The 25,325-nt window shown below is 35.9% G+C and overlaps 1 protein-coding gene across 2 annotated transcripts in view; it reads right to left on the bottom strand.

Annotated features, from left to right (window-relative positions):
• Nucleotides 1-25,325, bottom strand: part of LOC118276693 (sex peptide receptor) — a 320,099-nt gene that overhangs the window by 21,879 nt on the left and 272,895 nt on the right. For both annotated transcript variants that reach the window (XM_050699791.1, XM_035595133.2), the window contains 2 exons: nt 8,377-8,684; nt 5,584-5,821 (listed from right to left, as the gene is read on the bottom strand). In XM_050699791.1, coding sequence (XP_050555748.1) covers nt 5,584-5,821; nt 8,377-8,612 — 474 coding nt within the window. In that variant the 5' untranslated portion in view covers nt 8,613-8,684. The remainder of the gene's footprint in view (nt 1-5,583; nt 5,822-8,376; nt 8,685-25,325) is intronic.

Raw genomic sequence — 25,325 nt, 5'->3', positions numbered from 1 at the left:
AATTTCACAAAAACCAATTTATTATCGTATACACCGAAATTCTTTAAAAAATCCTAAATAAATTTCTACCACCGTTCGTAATAAAATACCTTAATAAAGTTGCTAGAAAACTAGTAGTATATAAAGCACTATCCGTGTGTAATACAGTTATATGTATACCTATACACATTAAACTAACAAAAACCAGTATAAACTGACCGTGGAATGAAAGAAAGGTACATACAAAGCGAGACCAAGATACACTGGTTTGTATAACTTTATGTGTAACTCAATAAATGAAGGTTCTACCGAGGCAACTCAAGTGTGAACCGTTCCTAAGCATTCCATTCCTTTGTGAGAGATCAGTCAGTTCGTTCTCATTCCTTTTTTAATCTGTACCCTTTTACAAGCTTCATTCGTTCATTCAAAAGAATGAACGATTTCCCACTTGCGAACTATTTAGCTTTAGCTTAGCTTTCTAGTGATTAGAAATGCTTTTGTATGAAGGGTGTAGGTTCAATTTTTGTGATGGATATTTAGATTTTATTTTGAGCGATTCTTTTATGAATAGATTGGATTGTTTCATTGGTCAAGGATCATCATCATCATCATTAGCCTGTAATCGTTTACTGCTGCAAAGGGTCTCTTCTCATACGGAGAAGGATTATTAATAATATTAGATGTTGGTGTCTAACAACAGAAAATATCAATAAATATGCTGCCTGCCTGCCTCATACTCAACATGAGCACAAGCACACATCCATAGCATGCATCGTTCCATATAGGTAAAAACATAGCTTAGCTGAGTCCGTTTCCACCAATGCCAAACTATGTGTACCAATGAATATGGTTGGTGGAAGCTAAACGCATCCACAGCAACGTAGCATAGCACATCTCTGTTGGAAAACCCTAATAATGTTATCCCTTTTCGAAAGGTTTTTAACACACTTTATAATGAAAACGATGGGTCCAAAGATAATTTTGGAAAGGGTTTTAATTAAACTCAGTTTCATTTAATGGATGAGGGAATGTCGTAGTGGCCCGGAGGTTTAAGACGCTCGCTTCTCATGCATGAGGGTACGGGCTCGAAACCTACCAACAGCAAGTACCAATGTGACTTTTTCCGAGTTATATATACTTTCCAAGATTATTTTGTGTTTTGAGTGAGGAAATCTGAATTTATAATTTCTGATATAAAAGTTGGAAATCTGCTCCGGCTCAAAGCAGAAGTAGAAACAGGGTGATTTTTAGTCAGTAAGAGTCTGACACTCCCTCTCGCCTCGCCTAAGGAGAGAGAAGTAATTGGATGATTACGAAAAAAAGGTAGCATATACCATAACTCGACTACAGTCAAGTCGTTCCATAACTGGCAAGTGATTTAGTTGCTTCTGTGAAATTCGATGCTGCAGCGGTTCTGATTGATGTAGTCATTAAAACCGCGCCATTTTGTTACAGTGATTGAACGCAGAAAGACGTCTGAATACGATCCATTGTCAATGTGGCGATTGAAGCTATTGTTAGGAGTCGTAATTATCTAGTTTTTTTTTGGTATAAGCCGGTTAACGAGCAGACGGATCACCTAATGGCAAGCAATCGTCGCCGCTAGTGGACACCCAAGTGCGTTGCCGGCCTATTGGGGGCCAAGAATTCAAATTTTTTAGGTTTAAGTTTTTCTTAATATGTTTGTTACTCAATCTTATCAAAACGAGTGAAGGAATCGGGATGAAATTTAAAAAAATGGACAGATTATGGTTTGAATAGCACATAGGCTATTATTTCTGACCTACCTAGCGGGTTTACCGGCTCCGGCTCGAAAAGCAGGAGTAGGAACAGGGTGGTTTTTAGTCAGTAAGAATCTGATACTCCTTCTCGCCTTGCCCAAGGCGGTAGAAGCCATTGGATGATTTCTCCCCCTTAAAAAAAGCTACTACTTCTCCCAAGGGAACACGGGCGAAGCTAGCAGAAGCAGGTTTTTAAACAAAAGGGATTATTCAATTCTGTTTGTTCTAAATTCATTTCATCCATCCATTTGTAAGTGGCAATATTGACTTTGGTTTAATTCCCGCGGAACCAAGGCTGAAGCCGGGATCGCAAACATTTTTTATAATCTATCGACATGAATCAACTTGCTAGTGATGGTAGGAGCGATTGAGTTTAGTTTAATATTGATTACTGTTTTAGAATATGAAAGAAAAAGCATTTATTTCACATCCAAAAAATCAAATGACATAATATGGCATTTAAATTGAAATTGAATAATTTGAAATGTACAATTTATGAAAAGACTTAATTATACACCGTGGAATTTTAATCGTTGTTGCCCCGCGGCAGAATGGCTTGCTATCAGTAGTACTATCCAAACATAGAGTTACACTTAGCAAATACAAAGTTTTTTTTTAAAATAATGAATGTACGTACAATTCTCACTATATCAATGTAAGAGGTTCTCTAGGTTATTTTCTTTTTCTATCGCTTTGACTGTATATTAGTTTTACATTGTTCTCACATAGTTGAAGTAATCGAAACAATGTAACCAAGAATTGTATTGTGAATCTGATTGAAAAAGAGTAACCTATGGAGTTTCTTGCTCGTTCTTCTCCATAAGAATCTACACTTTGGAACGAGCAAATAGCTTCACTAGAGGACTGACCGACAGACAGACGTTATTAATATTATTATATTTGCTTTGACGTTCAAAAGTGTCTTTCTGGTCTATTTGAAATAAAAAATTTTGACTTTGAAGAACATCGACAAAATTTCTATCGACAGTTTCCCCACCCTAGTAAGTATCAGTATAATCGATGTAGGCCATCGTTTGTATTGCATATTGGATATCTGTTTGGATATTTGTTGACATCACTGCAAGTACTCCGGTAATAAGTTTGTAGTGTGGTTCTTAAACAAATATAGAACATAGTAAAGTTAATTTGTACCTATTGTGCACTTTAATTGTTATTTGAAATTTCTGTACTGTCCTGGGTGTCTACTGTTATCTCATAATATCTACTAACATTAGTTTTTAATGAACTTAATGTTACTCCGTAATAAAAATGTTACTCTGAGTAACAAAATTATGGACAAGGTTTGAAATAAATTTTATTATTATTAGGGACAATATGGATAAAAACGAATCTGACAATCCCTTTTGTTCTCTCCAGACAAGTAGGATCCATGAAGAGGTTCCTCCTTAGGATGGAGCCCAGAGCTGCGGATAACTCTAGGGCTGTGATCGACTGCACTGGACTGGGTTACCAGAGCTCCGTTTCAAAGCAGGAGTAGGAGTCGGGTGGTTTTTAGTAATTAGGAGTCTTTTTTTTTTTGAGGGTGGAATATCTTCCAATGGCTTCTCCCATCTTAGGTGAGGCGATAAAGAGTGTCAGACTCTTACTGACTAAAAGCCCCCCGTTTCTACTCATCCTTCGAGCCAGATCCCCGGAAACCAGTAAGTCTTCAACAGTTCCGTTTCGGGCATCAGCCCTAGAGTCTGACACTCCCTCTCGCCTTACCCAGCAGGGACAAATCGTTTGATGATTATCTCAGCTCAAAAAGACGGTAAAAACAGCTTCATATAAGTACTCTACAATCTACAAGTAAGATCGTTGCAAACCTGAGCTGACTAAGCCACTCAGTCGGTTGCAATTAATCTGACGGCTTGTGCAAGTTCCAATGCTCGGTAACAAGACGATTAGACTCCTTGTTAAATGTTATCTGGTCTAGGCATTACGTTGTAGCTTTGTACCCATCTTATTATAGGTAACTGAGACGGTAAAGGATTAAGCAGAGGTGTACATTATATCTGTTTATCTATACAAATCTGTACTATAATATTATAAATCTGATGAATTTGTTTGAACGCGCTATTGGTTCAAATGAAATAATTATTTTTGTGTTGGATAGTCCATTTATCGAGGAAGGCATCACACATCAACAGCCTATGAGTAGCCACTGCTGACTAAAGGCCTCTTCTCGTACGCAGAAAGCTTGGGCATTAATGACTACGCTTGCTCAATGCCGGTTGGCGAAACTATAAACCCAGGTTTCTCGATGTTCTCCTTTACCGTATGTCAGTGGTGTCTAAGCTATAGTACGAAGCGCAAAACTGACAAATAGTTGTCATAATATCATTATTTCTGCCTACCCCTTCTTTGTATAAATAGCGTTAACATGTATTAATGTAAGTGTATAATTTCAAACAATAATATGTAACGACATAGGAACCTAATACCAAACTCTATCTAATCAACTGTAAAGCGATCACGTTAGGCGTCGCCTATTCACGGCAGCGCGCTCCCAATATCGGTGACCGGATTAAACCACGATTTCAAGTGAACCATGCACATTTGCGAATAATGATAAATACGCAGAATGGTAGATTTCCTGCTTTTTTCGATATTACAATTTTAGATAAACATAATATATGGCATGCTTTGGAGTAAGATGGAGTTTCTTGCTCGGTCTTCTCATTTCGAAACTACAGAACGCCTAGCGTCACTGACAGACAGACTGACGGACAATTCAATTTGACGTTTCAAATTAAGGATTAACTGAAATAAAAGCTTTCACTTTGACTTTTATGTTTGTAACCGTTTTTAAATTATTACTATAATATGTTTACTGTATTATATAGGTACATCTGATATAATATAAGAATTAGGATCTGCTAGTGCATGTTGCACGCGTTTTTGAGCTTAGAATCTAGGTCTTACACAAGTTAGGACTTTCATTAGATTTGAAAATCTCTTCAATAATTTTTGCGTGAAGGACTGACAAAGAAACATACAAACTTTCGCATTTATAATAAATTAAGTAGGATCTGTCACATCAGTTTATCGGGTACTTATAATAAAGGTGGTAAAACAACCGCTTAATTTATTTTTAAAGTCAGTATACCAGGAATGACAGCGTTGATACTTGGCCAAGGTAACGACTGTCGAAATACAATACTGTTGTAACAACATTAAACATTTTATAGGCTCTTCAATGAAGCTTAAAATTTTGCCATTACGATAAAGTTAGGTATTTCTTCAATGTAAATATATCCGAGTTTTATTATGGTATATTTTGCATAAAGCTGATTTGGTTTGAGCGGTCCTCTTTTTCTTTCAACACACATTATTTTAAAAACATTGATGATCTAACGCAATGCCGTGTACCCGAGTCTGATTGGTTTATTCGAGTCGGCCAATCAGATCGTAAACGTGAAGTAAACTAGGATTAAGGTTACTGCTAATGAAAAGGTCTGGACAGCCTAGCGGGTTACCAGGGCTCCGACTCGACAAGCAACAGTAGGAACGGGGTACTTTTTAGTCAGTAAGAGTCTAACACTCCTTCTCGCCTTGCCCAAGGCGGGAGAAATCATTGGATATTCCCCTTTAAAACAAGGAAAAAGTGAAAAGGTCTACGTCAAAATCGACCAAAAAATTAAGTTTCAAATATCACTTATTTTTATAATTATGTAACGCCCTGTAGCAGTGTGACAATCGCCGCGTCACCATTATCACTTATTTTGGTTCGTTCCTATAGATTCTATGCAATGCTTATAACAAAAACGAATCAGACATAAAATAGTGACGTCACATTTTAGCAAAGAAACAAAAAACTCACCTCGTTCATATAATTCCAGGCTTGACACGCTCTAACCGGACTGAGGGGCTTGTAATGGTTTCCAAAAGTGTACATATAGAAGAGCCACGGTGCCGGGAATAGCATGGTGAACATATCACAGAGAGCCATAGCCATTAGTACAACGTTCGTCGGTGTTCGCATATGGCGTCTTGATAGAACCACGACGATTAAAGTATTCGCCACAGTCGTTGTTGCTAGGAGGAACGGAGCTATGTATCTGTGGAAGAAAAAAGAAACATCGTCATTATCATTATCACGCCTTTTATCCCCGAAGGGGTAGGTAGTGCTCATTGTGACACGTAATGCCGCTGTACAATGTACATTGTACACCCACTTTTCACTATTTGTGTTATAAGTCTCATGTAATAGGTAGTGAGCCTATTGCCATATACTGGGCACAATTCCTGACACCGTGCTGCTACTGAGAAATTTTCTAAAAACCGAAAAAAGGCCAGCATTGCTTTGTCCGACCCGGGAATCGAACCGGCAGTCGCACTTGCAACCACTCGGCCAACGAGGCAGTCAGAAAAAAAATGTTTTATTTTTGTGTTATACGATATCACCAAACTCCCTAATCCCCAATCTTCAAACCCAAACTCTAAAAGGTTAACAACACACTTATAACTTCTTTGGTGATGCCAATGTTTATGATTGCTTACCATCAGATGATCCATCTGCCCTATAAATTCAAGTTATTATTGAAAATTACAACACGGAACAGTCCAATAAAATCCAATATTTGTTTAACCCAGCGATCGAACCCGAGACCCCTAGCGACCCGATCAATGAAACAGTCAAATAACCTATTATCCTAATAAATAAAATTGTAATGTCTGTTTGTAATATTAAAATGACTATTATGTACTACTTGCATATGAATATACATCCACCACAGATGGGGCCCAGTAGGGCTGATGCCTGATCCGGAGCTGCGGACTACCTAGCGGGTTTACCGGAGCTCCGGTTCGAAAATCAGGAGTAGGAACGGGGTGGTTTTTAGTTAGTAAGAGTCTGACACTCCCTCTCGCCCGAGGTGAGAGAAGACATTGGATGATTATCCCCCCACAAAAAAAATGAATATACATACGATACATGCGCCAAAATAATAGCATTTACAATTTTTGTCTGTCTGTTTGTTTTGGCTCTCTGAAATGGTTGGACTAATTTTGACGGAACCTTTATTCGTAGGTAGCTGATGTACAAGGCTACTTTTATTAGTCACAAATTCCGCGAAGTCATAAACCACGCGAGCGAAGCCACTGGCATCAGTTAGTTTAAAATAATATTTAGATTCGTGTTTAAATCGTCGACGGGGAGCAACCCTTTAAATTGCTTCACAAACACTCTCATCTTTGTTTAATAGAAAATCTAAATTTTCCTTCGAGAAATTCACCGAATAAACTGCTTCAGATTGTTATTTAGTCAATAATATTCGTTATTTCATTAAAAGAAGTTTACAAAAAAGATCTTAATAATGAATACAGATCTTGCCTATTTAAAACACCTGTACTAGGAGAATCCTGTATCACAAGGTAAAGGAGCTCTAAAGGCGCTTCATTCGTCAAGTCAGCATAGGGCGGGGCTAACTTAGTGGTGATCAGGCGCATGTGACCACCATTGTACGTAGGATTAAGATAACTTATGCAAAACAAAAACATCTGTTCTTCATACCATAGTTCATAATCATCAACTTCAACATCAGCACCTTTTTAATATAACTTCATCAACTTTTTAATATTATTAAAAAGTTAAATACATTATTTGTTAGTTTGAACGCGCTGATCATCGGAACTACTGGTCCGAATTTGAAATTCTTTCAAGCAATTGCAATTTCCTTTGAATTCGGGGCGGAAAAAGAATAGCTTACAAAGTTTTATCCAAAAAAAGTATTTGAACTTGTTTCAGTGCCGTAAAAATCTCCTATAAAAATCTTATACTCATTTCGTTTAAAGATTAACAAAACGAAAAAAAAATTAAAAGAAATATATTTCCTGAAACCCCTTGTTGACCTAATCGAGTTAAAAGCGAAGTTGAGTTTATTTCATGAAAACATTTTCAGTACGGTAACATAGCGTAAGAGTTTCAGCAAATCTCCTGAAGAAATGTAATATTTTAGAAATGTTGCTGAAATAGAGCTGTATTTCAGTAATTTCGTTTTGTCGTAGTTTAGATGTATATGAAGTATATAAATATATTTGGAACTGGGATAGAGAAGGTTTTAAGTAATAGATATATTATAGAGAATAAATACATATTTGGAAATCCTTATGTTTTCTTGGACCGGGTTAAGTTTTTGTAGGTATGTATTTATTTTTAGGTTTCAAGATCGATTTCCCAGTCGAGCAAATTTTTTTTTGGTTTATCAAAAAAACTTAGTACTGAAAGGAACTTGAAATTGTGACCAGTGTCAGCTCACACCTACATTTGGGACTCACTACGTATCTGTTAAAATACTTTACAATCTGTTACATAATTATATTTCACTAACTAAGTACATCCGCGCATCACCTCCTCTGCTCGGCTCCTTTTGATCATATCGTAATGTTTTGTAACCTTTCTCGATAAATGCACTATCCAACAGAAAAAAATATTATTCAAATTGGACCTGTAGTTCCGAAGATTAGCGCGTTCAAACAAACAATATCTTCAGCTTAATATATTAAGTATATAGAGTATAGATGTACATATAGACATGCACCTCTACCTACTTCATCGGGGATTAAAGTCCGTAATGTCATATTACGTTATTTAACATAAAAAAAAGATACTCACCCATACATAGGTTCCGCATAATTAATCGGGAACTCGCAAGTGACGTTCAAGTAGAAATGCGAATGGTTTGACAGGCAAAAATCGTCTGAACTAAAGTTCGAATAACCGGGGTAGGTCTGGTTATCATAATAATTAAGCTTTGAAATGTCCAAATCTGTACTGTCACTGTCTACTATTTGTCTAGTGTCGTTAAAATCCCCGAAGTAATCGACCCAATCTTTGTCGTGCGCCGCCATATTGGATTTGTAATGGCTACCTCGTTGACATTGACATTTTGTTCGTTATGTCATCTGTGATGTCTTTTGAATCTGTGGACAAAGAAAAGTTTGAGGTTAGTTTTTGTGTTTACTTGTCGTGACTGTCGAGTATTGGGGGGCGCGAATTCGATTTTCGGTTTATATAAATAGATTAGAGTGTAATTTCTTATTAATTAGCACGGAATTGGTTTTTTTATCGAATAAACCGGTGCACGAGTATAAGGATGACCTGATGGTAAGCTATCACTGCCGCCCATGGACACTTAAAACACCAAAAGCATTAGAAGTGTTTTATTGGCCTCTTGAGAGTTAGGAATTTAAGGGTTGTTGGGGAATCGGGGATTAGGAAGATTGGGTAGGGGGTAAAGGGCTTTCGGTAACCTCACTTACACAACAAAACACAACGCTTGCGTTGTTTCACGTCGGTTTTCTGTGAGGCCGTGGTATTACTCCGGTCGAGCCGGCCCATTCGTGCTGAAACATGGCTCTCCCACACTTAAATTGTTAAAAAAGTAAAAGTTGCAGGTGTATCCGCGTTGAAAACCTAGTATCAACAGTAATATGTTTTCGGAAATTGTAAAATGATGGGCCATTTTGTAATCATCGTTAATTAGCCTCGCATGAAGCCAGAAATTGATTCATTGTACTATTATATTTTGGAAGAAATTAATTCATTGTAGTGAAATTAATTCATTTTAAATATTATTTGATTACGATCAATAATGAAATTTTCGATTTCCGATTTTCAGTTTCATTTCATTTTACATTAAAATTTACGTTTTAATTGAAATGAAAAATCTATTAACTCTTTGTGTGCCGAAACTGGGATCCACAGGAGACACAATATGTTTTCTATTGTTGTCTTATATACCGAAGGGGCTAATAATATATGTACCTATGTATAATTAGCTTTATTTTAATGAAAAATGTTATTCAAATGACTGGACTATTATTATTTTAACTGCCTTGTTGGTCAAGCCGCATTCATAGTAATTTAATGGTTACTTAACCCAGGTCTTAGCAATTGTTTTCGGAACAAAATCTTTATTAAGTTAATCAATTAGTCTCAATTAGAGTAAGTCCTAATCCGACTTTAGAACAAAAATAAATGGTAGAATTCCTGAGTCCTCGTATGTGTGTTTGGTGCGCGATTATCTCGCGTTTGACTAAACCGATTTATATACGATTTTCAGCATAATATATTTCAATGTAAGGAGAAGGTTTTAGGTATATTTTCTAACTTAAAACATATGGAGGCGATATAGAAAGTTATTAACCTCACGGGTAAAACTATGGATGGAAAACTAGTTATCAGAGAAACGAAAATATGGATAATATTTAATAGATAATTGGTATAAAATATCTCAATTAGTTATTACATTGTTTCGAAATAGGTATTAATTGAATTCTCGGAAATCAGTAACGAGATATCAAATCGATATTGTGCTTGAGATCACTAATTGCGACGCCTTGGGTTCGATTTACTTATCTAATTGGCAGAATGGTTATTAGTGCGATTTGGGTACAAGACATTTATGTTTTTTTATTGAGTAGGGCTTATGAACGAGCAGGTATGCAGGTTTGAAACCTGGTAAGTACCAATATGACTTTTCCGAATTATAATATGTACCTACTTTTTAGGATTATTTATTAAGGAAAAAAAAGGAAACCTGAACTTATAATTTCTAATTTTATTATAAGTTTGAAATTTCCAACCCGCTTTGCGCAAGCGTGGTAACTTATACCTCTTCTCATAGAGAAAAGGTTTATGCATCATGATTTTCTCACGAACCCGCCGTATTCAGAGTATTTTAATGGTTACTTAACCCAGTCCTTAGCAATAATGTTTTCGATCCAATATATTTACTAAGGAATAGTATAAGTAATCATTAAATGTCTCTGAGTGCGGCAGGAGCTTTTCTTCACGATATGTCACTAGTATCTAAATTGATTAACAAAAGTGCATTAATACTACCGAAAAACACACATCAGTATCTTGCTATCTTTCGAGCCCTTACTTAAATACAGAAGAAACGAGCGTCTTAAACCTCCCACCACGACATTTTCAAAAGCTATAAAATACAGTTTCAAGTTTAAAATAATAGTCCTGAAGTCTTAGGCGTCCATTTTAAATGCGATAAGACCCTCCTCATTTCTCAAAGATCACGCAAGGTTGTAAATATACCGAGTAATCCCAGCCCTTGGTTTATGAATAGGTACTAATACCTTTATCGCTAAGCCACAGAAAATACAGTATAATGTACTTTATTTATTAGTCTATTCGTTTTTGGATCGAAAGTTCTTTGAACTTGAAAATTATTCTAAAAAATGTGTTTTGTCTTCTTGTACTTGTTATCCGACTGCGCCAGAAGGAGGGTTATGTTTTTCGAGAGTATATATGTATGTATAATTGTTTGGCACGCTCTGCAGCCTAAACGGCTTGATGGCTTGAGAGGTGAAATAAAAAACCTTAAAACAAGAAAGTCATCGTAAAATTGAAGCAGTCGGTACCCAATATAAATATGAAGACTTAGTGAGGGCACATACGGCTGGCTTTCTAGAATGGGTTCCGACTGCTTTAATTTTAATTTTCCGATGACTTTATGAAAAGAATGGAGTTTGTGATAGGATTATGCCTGAGATATTGGATACAGAGAGAGCGAGAGATACCAACGAGTGGGAGTGGGAGTGGGAGTGAGAGTGAGAGTGAGGCCGGGACTCCACCAAAGCAGAGATGTGTGCGGTGTGCTGTGTGCTGTGCGAGAAGAGATGTTTTTCAGCTCGCGGGACTCCACCAAAGCGGAGATGTGTGCGGTGTGCTGTGTGCTGTGCGAGAAGAGATGTTTTTCGTTGAAAAATACAAACTGCTCGCGCGCACGGTACTAGCAAGATGGCCGGCCGGCGCGCGCGCGGGGTTCTGCGGGTTGCTAGCGGGCGAGAGGGGGGAGGGTGACATCGCTCACTGCACGCCGCTCACATCTCTCGTCTCCACTGCGCGTCGTCCGCGCACAGCTCACATCTCCGCTTCCATCGCGACATACAAATATTACGCATCTCCGCACAGCGATCTCCACTGAAGCTGAGCGGAGAGGAGACGTGTCAATAACTCAATTCTATTGGTTGTTTAAAAAACATCTCCTCTCCGCTCGTCTCGTCTCCGCTTTGGTGGAGTCCCGGCCTGAGAGTGAGAGTGAGCAAGAGTAGCAACGGGGTAATTTTTAGTCGGTAAGAGACTGACACTCCCTCGCGCATCAACCAAGACTGAAGGAGTCATTTCAAATCCCTGCTGAAATTGCAACTGAGCAACTATCTCAAAAACTAATAGCTACAATTACATGTACATTTCATGAATATAATACTTGGCTATAATTGTACCAACATCAATGGTAATACTAGGTTTACTTAGGCTACTAATTAATAAAGCTTAAGTACATAAGTTCCAACAAGTGGTACTGAATTATGAACGCTAATTATCTGGAATTTAAGTTTAATTTCATTTCATTGTAAGTTTGTACTTGTAACTGTTTGTTGAGATTGAAGACCTGAATAAATATTGGTAACAATTTATTAAAAATCTTTTCTTATATCATACAACCCGAATTATGGAAACTTTAAAGATTAAATTTCTATTTAAAGTTAATATTATAAGATTGACAAAAATGTATGTATATTATGATATAAACCTGTAACCGAGTAAACAGATTACCTGATACTAAGCAATCGCTGCCGCCCATGGACACCCGAAACACCAGAAGGAAAATTGAATTTTAAATCGCATTGAACTTCTGCCTCAATATTTTTCATATGGCAACAGCTCAATTACGGGTACATGTTTTTTGTGATTGCAACCCTTACATTAATGAGAGTAGTGAAGAGACATCGTTAGTTTTGAATGGAACGCCATTTAATTGGATGTATTTCGGCAGCCATACTTGTTTCATACAAGGACGTATTTTTGTATGAGTGATGTTTTTATTATAGAGTACCTATAGTAGTAGCGTTTTTTGCAGCGTTACGCCTTTTATCCTTGAATGGGTAGGCAGAGGTGCAGATTACGGAACGTAATGCCACTATACAATATACACCCACCATTTGTTATAAAACCCATGTAATAGGGCGTGAGCCTATTGCCATATACTGGGTACAATTCCAGACTCGGTGCGAATACTGAGAATTTTTTCAAAATCTGAAAGAACCCAGTCTTCAAGACCAGAGGAGTCACGAAGTGTTGTCGGCCTTTTAAAAACTAATATGCTCTTTTCTTAAAGGTTTGAAGGTCGTATCGGTTCGGAAATACCGCCGAAGATCCACAGATTCAAAAGAAATGTTTTTTTTTGCGAATGATAAGTCATCCAGTTACTTCACCCGCCCAGGTATTTTTAAGGGTTAAAATCATCCAATGACTTCTACCGTCTTGGGCGAGGCGAGAGGGAGTGTCAGACTCTAACTGACTAAAAACCACCTGTTCCTACTCCTGCTTTTTGAGCTGGATCCCCAATAAACTCTCTAGGTAGTTCCGCAGTTAGAGTATAAGAATTTAGTGAAGCGGGGGCCAATGTACGTAATTTCTCGTTAACGATTTCATTTCAAAACGACACCAGTTATTGTCCGGTGTTTCTTTACATTTGTAGAATTATTGTGCGCCATCAATCTGTATAATGGCTGTCCCTAATGGTTGGTAACAGCCATTTAGGATAAAAATGTATTTATTATACCTACCAGTCGTTTTAGAAGTACATAGGTAATTAGTAAAGGGATTGGTGTGATGTGATTTTCATTTTTTTTATAAGCTTTGTCTTGTGTGTACTTCTGCATTTGATTTTCCAACATTAAAACTAGTTGTTATGATTTGTCTTTAAATTTTTAACTTATCAGTAGCAATTCAAATAAAAAAGTATTTAATTGTTGTTGATTTTCGGTTTATAAAAATACAAATCACCATCACACCTAGACCAGATAGGCTATTCTGTACCTAATTGTCAATCCGAAACATTCGAAGTCGAGCTCGATCACATTCTCGTCTCATTGGTCGAGATTATTTTCACAACCAACGACGTGGTGAACGGTAATCGAGCTCACTTAGAATGTTTCGAGTTGATGATTACAGAATAGCCTAGCAGATAAGTATCTGCTAAAGGCTAGGTAGCCTAGTAGATTTTTTGAAGGGCGAAAATCATCCAATGAATTACAGCATTGGGCGAATCAAGAGGGAGTGTCAGACTCTTACTGACTAAAAACCATCCCATTCCTACTCCTGCTTTTCGAGCCGGAGCCCCGGTAAACCCACTAGGTAGTCCGCAGCTCTGGATCAAGCATCAGCCCTACTGGGCCTCATCTGTGGTGGTCTGATGGCTCACGCACTCGGAAAGCAGGAGTAGGAACGGGGTGGTTTTTATTCAATAAGAGTCTGACACTCTGTAAGAAGTTACTAGATGATTTTCCCCCTAAAAAAAGCCTTGCCCATTTTCAGCTGCTTACACACACATGAAAACGATAAAGCTGCAACATTGTACCTACATATAGAGTACTGTGACGTCACAGATCCAGATATATTGCAGGCACGGCTATAAAGCAGACAGACGTCTGTGTAATCTCCCCCCGCTATGTCCTAAGATTAGCCATCTGTAGCTCATAATGTATTACTATTGCTATCTAGACTGCTTTAAAGTATGGTACGGAAAGTCTGGTGTTCGATTACAGTCAGGTCTAATGAGTATTTTTTTTTGGATAGGTGTGGCAAAGGACCTTTCTTAATCGATATTAATTCAAATTTAGGAAGCCTAATGAAACTCTCATCTTCAATTTCCAAATCTTTAATCCTCAAATCCCAAACCCGAAAAAGATCCGCAATGCATTTGTTTCCTCATGTGTTGCCGGTGTCTATCTATGGGAGCACCGATTGTTTAGGTACAATCAGGTTACTTATGAAAAAAATATGTACTCTTCGTCTCTTCCCATTTTTTCGTGAAAAAAAAAACTTGATGTAATGGGTATTAGGCTATAAACCTGTTAAGATAATAAACCTAAGAAGTGAAAAAAAGATAACGATCGAATTGAGAACCTCCTCCTTTTTGGGAAGCCGGTTAAAAAAGGGAAATCATTGTGAAAGTTCGGGCAGAACCCTGGATTTTTTGCCAGTTAATGATCAACTTAAGAATTAATAATTAAAACTGAAATACTTACACACACATATTTAAAACTCAAAGCCAAAGACTGCACTCTAGATGAGTATAAATAATAATTAAGCTACAAAACTTTTCAACACAACTTTCTAAGTTATAATAAATTACACTTATCTAAGTTAGGTACTTACTTAAGTACGAGTACATTAAGTTACTCATGTCAGTACAAGTTTTAATTATAAAATTCCACACTGAAACATTGTTCTTGATGTAGTACATAGTTCTTTATATTCTAAGCTTATACAGACGGTTTACATCAAGCTATGCAAAACATGTTAAATAAGATATACCTCTTGGATCCGACAGACAAACTAGATAATATATAGTTTTGTCGGACTGTACACTAGTTCATAAGTTCTTTAAAATATACTTTTTAATAAATAATAATGTAGTAGAAAGGTCTGTTTAGCCCTTCAGAAATTAAAAGTATATCATAAAATCTATGACAATAAATAAAATAGGGTGATTAAAGGTAAGCGTTCACAGGCCCGCATCGTACGCATTTCGTATGACGTCATCAGTACGCATCGCATGTAGGCATTGCTGATGATGCGGTCCGTACGATACGGATCAGTGGACGCAGTTGTATGAGTTTCTATACAAGACAAACTAAAATCCGTTGCGCCATTTGACAATAAGTCCACCCTTCATTATGTAATTAAACATACTTACTTCTGCACTCAGAAACATTAAATGATTACTTAAACTATTCCTTATAATAACGATTTTCTTCCGAAAACAACTGCTAAGGTATCAATAATTGGTTTAAGTAACCGTTAAATGACTCAGAATACGACGGTTAAAGTATTACATAAATAAAATACCCACAAAAATTTAAGTGCAACAAATTGGTCGGACTTTATTAAGGCACAGTTGCAGAAAAGCAATTTGTATGGCATTGTGTGAACTGCGAAGCTAATAACAGCGGTTAGTTTGCTCTGTACTCTAGCCGCTGTTTAAGGGGAAGCTCTTCTCGTCTTACATTTTTAATAATTCGCTAGGGTTGCCTCGTCACATTTCTTGTGGATCAGCATTTTTTTGATGGATTCCTCTTACTAAGTAATCGTACACAACAGACGAAAGTGAGTGCTTATATGTGCAATTAGGCCCGTTTGCCCAGCCGCCGCGACAACCTTGCAAGATTCTGGAGTTGCGGACTACCAAGCGGGTTTACCAGAGTTCCGGTTCGCAAAACAGGAGTAGGAACGGGATGGTTTTTAGACAGTAAGAGTCTGACACTCTCTCTCACCTCACTAAAGGCGGGAGAAGGCATTGAATGATTTTCCTTCCAAAAAAAAAAAAACTACGTAAGATGTCTGTGGATCAGCATTTTTTGATAGACTTCTCTTACTAAGTAATCGTACACAAAAAAGTGAGTTCTTGTATGTGTAAATGTGTAATAACCGTGCAGTTTTCCGGAGCTGCGGACTACCTTGTGGATTTACCGGGGCTCCGGCTCAAAAAGCAGGAGTAGGAACAGGGAGGTTTTTAGTCAGTAAGAGTCTGACACTCCCTCTCGCCTCGCCCAAGATGGGAAAGTTATTGGACGATTTTCCCCCTCAAAAAAAAAACAAACCGCGTAGTTTAAATCTGGAATAACATATAGGTCACTTTTTAAACCACGGGATCGCGGATGAAGCCACTGGCAGAAGCTAGTAAATGATATTTTTGTTATTATTTTTGGAAACTCTCTCCGTTACCATGACAACCCTAACAAAAACTTTTACGGCTAACTTTACGTGGTGAATATTTGAAGAATTAATTTATTATGTCTAGAAGATGTTGAATATTTCAGTTTGTGGTCATAGATACTGTTTTAGAAACAATTTTTCAATATTAGGTCGACTTGTTACGTTTTTCGTTTGCATTTACACACACTTCTAATTGTTGTATCTCATGAAACTTGGTAATTGTGAGTTTGTGTGCTTATGACTTTTTATATAGGTATGTATATTTATTTATATAAATAACTCCCATGTAATAAGGGTAGAACTTATCGCCAGTCATAATTTTAGACACCGTTCTACCACTGAATTTATTTTTTTAAACCGAAAAATTCCAATACTATGTTACTCGAGCCGATACTCGAACCCGAGACTCCTTGTCTCCGTCACAGAGATGAGGCTGAGAAAGTAAAAAGAAATCTTATGTAAACAGAAATACAACTACAAATTGTACACCTCATTAAATTTGGTGAGGTCCAATGAGATATTTCTAGGAAACTACCACAAAGCATAATGTTCCAAATCACTGGAAGTACTAAGAATTAACAAATTCAATTCCACGATTTTACTACTGAGTAATTTGTTCGACGAATTGTAAATACGAGTAAAACTTCCTTTCTCAAGATAATAATTACTAGCTTTGCGACACCGGCTTCACTTGTGTGCCTCGTCTAACGCACTAGGTTTCACATCACGCTATCACAGTTCACACTATTACTATGTAGCCAAGAATTGTATTGTGAACCTGATTGAAAAAGAGTAACCTATGGAATTTCTTGCTCGTTCTTCTCCATAGGAATCTACATTTTGGAACGAGCAAATAGCTTCACTAGAAGGCTGACCGACAGACAGACATTTTTTCAATCAAAGTTTAGAAGTGGGAGCAAATACGTTATTTCTACTTATAAAACGTACCTAGAAGTGACGTCACGGAATATTTCAAATCAATATATCTTCGAAAGTATTGATTTCCATAAGAACATAAAAAATACGAGTCTAATATTTTCAAATAATCTACGAGACGGGCAGGTTTTGTGGCAAATGAATTTAAAGCTTAGCAACAAGAGTTTAAGGTTCACATTCCTTTTGGTCATTGATAAGGTCGTTTTTTTCTGTGTTGGTCTAGTTTTAAGTTGCCGTGGGTACTAATCTCTTTGTAAATTAATTACTTAAAGACAAGCTTACACTGTAAGATACTGAAATGTTATTTATTAAGGGTTTTTCTTGTATAAACTTTGTATAAGTACTTAAACTTGCGAGGATTAGTTTAGTAAGGATAAATGGCACCTTTTGCTTCGCGTAGATACTTATAATCTACATTTTTTAAACGACTATCTTTTGTTCTGCGTTCCTGGAGTAAATAATAATAAGGTATTATATTTTTGGGTGTCGGATTAGCCAAGAAAATTTTTTATGAAGGGTGGAAATCATACAATGAATTGTCTTGGGCGAGGCGAGACAGAGTGTCAGGCTGATTAGGAGTAGGAACGGGGTGGTTTTTGGTCTGTAAGAGTCTGATACTCCCTTTCGCCTCGCCCAAGATAGGAGAAGTCATTGGATGATTTTCTCCCTTAAAAAACCACAATAAAATTACTGACCAAATTTTAAAATGCTTTAGTAATATCTTCTCCAGTTCAGCTCTAGAAATGAATTGGAGACGTCTGCTTCAGTAGTTGCATTTGTGACTCCTCGACCACGGAAGCAATCTTTGTCTTAAAGATGTAAAAAGGGATTGAAACCAAGACCTACTAATCCACAGTCGAACTTGCGTCCACTAATTCATCGACATAATAAATCAACGTATTAGTTCCAATAAACGTGTTAAAGTAATTTAAACTAACCTCAGCTCGGGTCTGCCCGGGTCGGGGTTCGACTTCCGTTTGAGGGAGAATCAGGAAAGTTGGGTAATTTAATGTTAGTGCTGGTATATGTATGTGTATATGGTAAGATTGGAATATGAACTTTCGACATATGGTTAAGGAATGTCAAATATTGTGTTTTTTAAATAGGTAAGCTATTTTGTTTTTTTTTTATTAAAATAACGGGGCTCCACTCTAGGATTTTCTCCTGTGTCGTGGGTGCGTTTACAAACATACAAGTTCACATACACATGACACCCAGACTCGAAACAACTATTTTTGGATCACACAAAAAATTGCTCCGTGCGGAAATCGAACCCGTTACACGTTGCTTGGCAGCCGGTTGCAGCGCCAGTTAGTAGTTATTACACACACAGAAGTATTGTTTTAAATGATATATCAAGTGTACAAGTGTAAATAGCTGTTAGTTAACCTAATGAATTAATAAATAAATATTCACAGAAGAATCAAAATTCATATTCACATTCAAATACAAGCTAATGACCATTTAATTACACCATAATATTTCATTCCACGATTAGCCAAATTCATAACTCAATTTGGGACACAATAAGCCAAAAGCGACGCCAGCGCCACACTTTTATTGCGGTCATTTATCAAAGATTTTAATATAAAAATGTGAATGACATTTATTACGATTCCGTTTGGTTAAACCTTTGTCGTTTGTGTCATAATATTACATTTTCATGACGAGTAATTAAGGATTGTGATTGCGGTTTCAACAATCACCCCTAAACGCCCTAAACTGTGTGGGAGAGCCACGCTTCGGCACAAATGGGCCGGCTCAACCGAAGGGATACCACATCCTTACAGAAAACCGGCGTGAAACTACGCTTGCGTTGTGTAAGTGAGGTTACCGGAGGCCCGATGACCCCAATCCCCGATTCCTAATCTTCGCGAACCCCGATTCGCCAACAACCCTTAAATTCTGAACCACAAAAAGGCTAACAACGCACTTGTAACGCCTCTGGTGTTTCGTTTATCCATGGGCAGCGATAATTGCTTACCATCAAGTGATCCACCAGTTCGTTTTCCAGCTTATACCGAAAAAAAACATCTCCAAACTAGATGAGAACCACTTCATGTGAAAGAGTAGCTTAACTAACCTATCAACCTATTCTTACCTCTAATTTATCAATCTGTACAAACATACTCTTTTAATACCTTTATCGTCTTATAAGTACATATGTCTATTCCTCTTTATAGGATCCTTTATCCCGTAATACTCGTAGAAAAGTGCAAACAAGCGAATCACTTGAAGATAAGTGATCTATGTCAACCATTGACACTCGCAATACCAGCGGACTTACTCATACAAGTGCATTGCCGATCTTTTAAAAAGAAACCTTCCCTCTTTTCTCGACACTAAGCAGATTATGTCGGTTCAGAAATACTGTAGAATAGTCTTTTTTTATTTATTTAAAACAACTATACCGCAAATGAGCGTATTAAATGCTTCTGCTAGTGCCTTCTTCTTCTTATTCCCGGGATAAAATAGGGCGGATGACTAATTTTTATTTTAGTGTCCGTCTAATAGATTGTTATAAAATAGTAGACACGTATTTTTACTTTCTTACGGAAACAAATACTTTCAAACATAATAATATGTTGATTTGAAATGCCGCGTGACGTGATTTCTAGATACTCAAACTTTTCGATACGTTTTATCTCAGTATTATTATCTTAAATGATAAAATAAATAAATTTATGAAATTGTCACAAAAAATAGCTTAATATTAAAAGTAAGTCTACTTCCTAACATTTTGGAACAAACACCTAACTTCACAGACAGACAAGACTGACAGACAATTCAATTTGACCTTTTACAAAAGTGCCTAATTAATTAATTGAAATAAATGCTTTGACTGTGACTCTTTTAAGATTACAACATTACAATTTTGCACAGTACACAGTAACAAGACAGTCAACTAAATACAACGTTAAGTTTAGATTTTTCTGTCTGTTGTATCTCAAAAAACATTATTTTATCCAATTAGAAGGAATTAGATGAAATTTGTTACCCACTACTGAGGTTATGTTCAGCAAGATACGAGTATAAGGGAAGAAAATGTTTTGGTAGAAATAATTGTGTATTACACCACACGACTGTTTATTATAAGTTTTAATGAACACTTCTTGGTATAATAATTATGGTTTATAAAGAAAATCACTGTGGGATCAATAAGGTGTAAGATTTTGATACTGGTTGTATGTATTTGCGTTAAAATATAATTATATTTTGTAATTTACTTTCTTAGATATAAAAAAATGTTAAGTATAGAGAATTTCGTAAGTAGTTCTTTGCCACGACCCGAAGCTGCGGACTACATAGTGGGTTTATCGGAGGTCCGATTCGAAAAACGGATGGATGATTTTCCCATCTCAAAAAGGCGATTCTTTACATCCTATTACCATTAAAGGCAAATATTTAATTAAAACATTGTAGTGTGTGTACAGAAAAAACAAATGTAAAAAGTGCAATAATAGGAACACATGTATGTGTCTGGAACAACTATTTTTATATATAAAAAATTACCCACGTACAAAATCCCAAAAAATCACCCGAAAATAAACAACGTTAAAATTTTAATAATTTCAACGAAATTAATATTTAATAAAAATCGACACGAGAGAGCCACTCTCGTACGTACGTCGCGTCGGTAATATTTTCCATATTCTATAAATACTTGACTGTCAAACCGTTGCACTGTGAGAGTATAACGTAATTACCCCTTTCGCTGTTTACCCACGCTTTGAAGGGGTAACCGTGTTACCTCTTTGGTACCTTTTTGACATCGCTCCTAATGCAATTTCCTTAGTGGAAGTTATTTTGTTTAGATATTCTGTGTGTGTGTGTGTGTCTTTGTGTGTGTGTAAGGAAATGTCAGCTGATGTGGTTAACCGAAACTGGTTTTGTTTTGTGTTGCCATTAATCTTCGTGAATGACATTTTGTGTAGGTGTTGCTATATTGTATATTTTGTTGTGGTTTATATTTTTTTTGTTGAGAATTATAATGGACTTGCTAAGCCTTTTTTGACTACGAAGATGAGTTTTAATGTAGATGGCTTTCCTACTGTCGATGCATCGCATAATCGAGCTGTGCATCATCCGCACACAGCTACTTTGCGACGGCCTATCTTCGTAGCACATCTTACTCGCATAGCTATATAGGTAGCTTAGTATTGGTGGAAACGGTCGTATAGTTTCACAGCTTAGTTATTACATCTTCGTAGCATTACTACATAGCATATCTCTGGTGCAAAAGCAAATTGACTTTGTTTTATAATATTTAGTGACAGTAGCACGTTAATGTATTCGGAGCTGCGGACAACCTAGCGGGTTTCCCGGGGCTCCAGTTCAAAAACAGGAGAAGGAACGGGGTGGTTTTTAGTGTGTAAAAATCTGATACTCCTTCTCGCATCGCCCAAGGTGGAAGAAGTTATTGGATGATTTTTCCCCCTTAAAAAAGCAAAGCTACATAGCACATTTCAGGTGGAAAAGCAACCTGACTTTGTTTTATACTATATAGTCAAATCATATAAATGTGGATACTATCCTGTGAGAGTGGGAGACATGTTTGTTTCTTTATTTCAAAGTCTGCCTCTAATTAACTTCAGTTTTCAGGAAAACTGCGTTCGGACGAGAGAACCAACTTAACCGCTAATGACTCGTTATTTTCAGGAAGAGGCTTCAGCTGTGTTATGTAGGAGGTCGTGTTATGAAACTTTAATGAAATATTTTTTTCAAACAAAACATTACGGTATACAGACCTACGTTTCATGGAATATTTTGGTTTTAAAAATACAGCTTTTTCAAATTAAATGTTGGTTCTGGTTACATTTTCCTCTTTCGCTATAAAAATTGTGGAATGTTTATCTTATACCTACGTTATTGTTTTTTCTCGTAACTTGTGAAATGTATGTGTTAATTTATCATTTATTTTAGGTAATTCTAGTGTTTATTTTTAGTACATAGTCTACATTTAATTATACTTAGCACAATATAAATATGAAAGTCTGTGTGATTGGATATTTGTTCGTAAATTACGCTGAAACTACTGAACGGATTTTGATTACATTTGGTATACAGTTAGGGTGACTGCACAGTTGGCGCGGTGGCACGCGGTGACAGTGGGCAACAGTGTCACGGGTTTGATTTCCGCACGGAACAACTTTTTGTGTGATCCACAGATTGTTGTTCCGGGTCTGGGTGTCATGTGTATGTGAAATTATATGTTTGCAAACGCACTCAAGACACAGGAGAAAAACCGAAACTGAGAAAACGTAAACTTGGATGATAGGATAATTTTATCCTACAGGAACGCGGACGAAGCCGCTGGCAGATGCTAGTAGCTTAATAAAAAGAAAATATTCCTAAAAATATCTACTAAGAACACTTGTATTGTGTACAAATAAATACTTTTTTATATTTTTACCTATATTGAAGGAAAGGTGAAGTGATCTCCAGATTATGAGGTAACAAAGCCTTTTCAGATGTTTTTGGACATACACTCTTGGAAATAGTCTAAGTACATTTAGTAGGAAATATTCCTTTCATGTTATTTAGATATTTTTATGATTCCTAATACTTATTATATAAAGCTGAAGAGTTTGTTTGTTTAAAGGCCCTAATATTTTATATGTATAAAACATCACGCTACGCGATTAATAGGAGCCGAGCAGAGCTGGTGAAACTGCGCCGGAGTCCACATCATCAACATAAAAAGTATTCTGTCACCTAAGGCAGCTCATACCTTGTCTGTATACAAAATTTCATCAAAATCCGTTCAGTAGTTTCAGCGTGATTGACGGAATAACATCACAACAAACTTTCACATTTATAATAATAATTAAGATGAAAACTAACTTAAAACTAAAGAAAGCTACGAATTACGAATTTATAACAATTAAAAAAGAAATTATATTAGAACCTATCCTTTATGCTATAATAACCAAGCTTAAACTAAATAATTTAAAAGAAACGACTTAAATCTAATCTAATTAATTTATAAATTAGACTTACAATTTTATTAAATAGTTTAACCAGAAAACCAGGAAAACCCAACAAATAAACTTATTAATTGACAAATACAACGAAACCAATTTAGAATATACGCAACAGCAGGACCACTACAGACAAATAATCATACGACTGATAATACACATTTTCTACAATAGTACCGAAGCGCTCGGCCGATACCCAACCAAATAATTGTAACAAAACCATAGCGCAATCTATTTCGCTCCCAACGCCATCCATCGAGGATAAAGACAACTTGGATTATTTATTTATACTCCGTTCGGGCATTTCTTTGTACTGTTTATTATATTGATATAATTTTTTTCATACCTTTTTACTATTTGTTAACTTTTTTTCGATGAATTAAAACAATAACATGAACCGAAGTCGTGTAACGATCGACATAGAATATATAAGCTGAAGAGTTGGTTTGTTTGTTTTGTAAAAACAAATTTCCTGAATTAAAACAATAACATGAACTGAACAATTGTAATTACACCATTGCGCGATCAACGCCATCTATCTACGGAGTATAGGAACAGCCCGACATTGTTCAATTCCGTACTTATAGTATGTTCAATTCCGTACTTATAGTACGGAATTGAACAATAGATGGCGCTGTATGTCCGGAATAAATTAATTTTTTATTTTATTTTTATTTTATTTTTATTTTATTTTTATTTTATTTTTATTTTATTTTTATTTTATTTTTATTTTATTTTTATTTTATTTTTATTTTATTTTTATTTTATTTTTATTTTATTTTTATTTTATTTTTATTTTATTTTTATTTTATTTTTACAACATTTTTATTTTATTTTTATTTTATTTTTATTTTATTTTTATTTTACTTTTATTTTATTTATTTTAATATTTTTATTTTATTTTTATTTTATTTGTGTTTTATTTTTAGGTTATTTTTAGGCCCAATTTTATTTTTTTTTATTTTTATTTTATTTTTAACAACCCTTAATTTTTATTTTATTTTTAACTTTTATTTTATTTTTATTTTATGCCGGTAACGCATTTTATTTTTATTTTACGCCTCTTTTATTTTATTTTATTTTCCATTTTTATTTTATTTTTATTTTATTTTTATTTTATTTTTATTTTATTTTTATTTTATTTTTATTTTATTTTTATTTTAAATTTTTATTTTATTTTTATTTTATTTTTATTTTATTTTTATAATTATTTTATAGTATTTTATGTTTGATTTTATACGTTATATGAAAACACAACGCAACCGTTGTTTATTTTACGTCGATTTTCTGCTCGGCCGTGCTATCACTTTTATTTTATTTTTTGGTTTTTGAAATCCTATATCTGTACCAAATTTCAACCAAATCCGTCAAATACTTGCGGAGATTAATGGTATAAGCATAGAATGTTCGACGTGATTCTTTAATTTGACATAACTTTTTTATTTATGAACCGATTGACATGAAACAAACACTAAATGTAAATTTAAGCATCTTGGCAACGGTTGTCATTAGCGCAACGGACCAAAGGAAGCGATACATTATGGTTCAAGGGATTTGGGTTCTTTTAAGGTTTGTTTTCAATAGATTAGATAATGTTGTTAAGTATGATAATTATTTTATAGTACTGGGATACGAATATGAGCACACAACGCAAGTGTTGTTTCACGGGCTCAGTAGGGCAGATGTCTGATCCGGAGCTGCGGGCTACCTAGCGGATTTACCGGGGCTCCGGCTCGAAAAGCAGGAGAAGGAACGGGGTGGTTTTTAGTCAGCTACGCCTTGCCCAAGGCGGGAGAAGTCATTGGATGATTTTCCCCCTCAAAAAAGCGTTTTTTCACAATTTTCTGTGAGGTCATGGTCGTGATCACTCCAGTCGAGCCGGCCCACTCGTAACGAAGCACA

The sequence above is a fragment of the Spodoptera frugiperda genome, chromosome 17, assembly GCF_023101765.2.
Source record: "Spodoptera frugiperda isolate SF20-4 chromosome 17, AGI-APGP_CSIRO_Sfru_2.0, whole genome shotgun sequence".
Lineage (NCBI taxonomy): Eukaryota > Metazoa > Arthropoda > Insecta > Lepidoptera > Noctuidae > Spodoptera > Spodoptera frugiperda.
The sequence above is the reverse complement of the archived record's forward strand: the minus strand, read 5'-3'. Positions and strand labels throughout refer to the sequence as shown.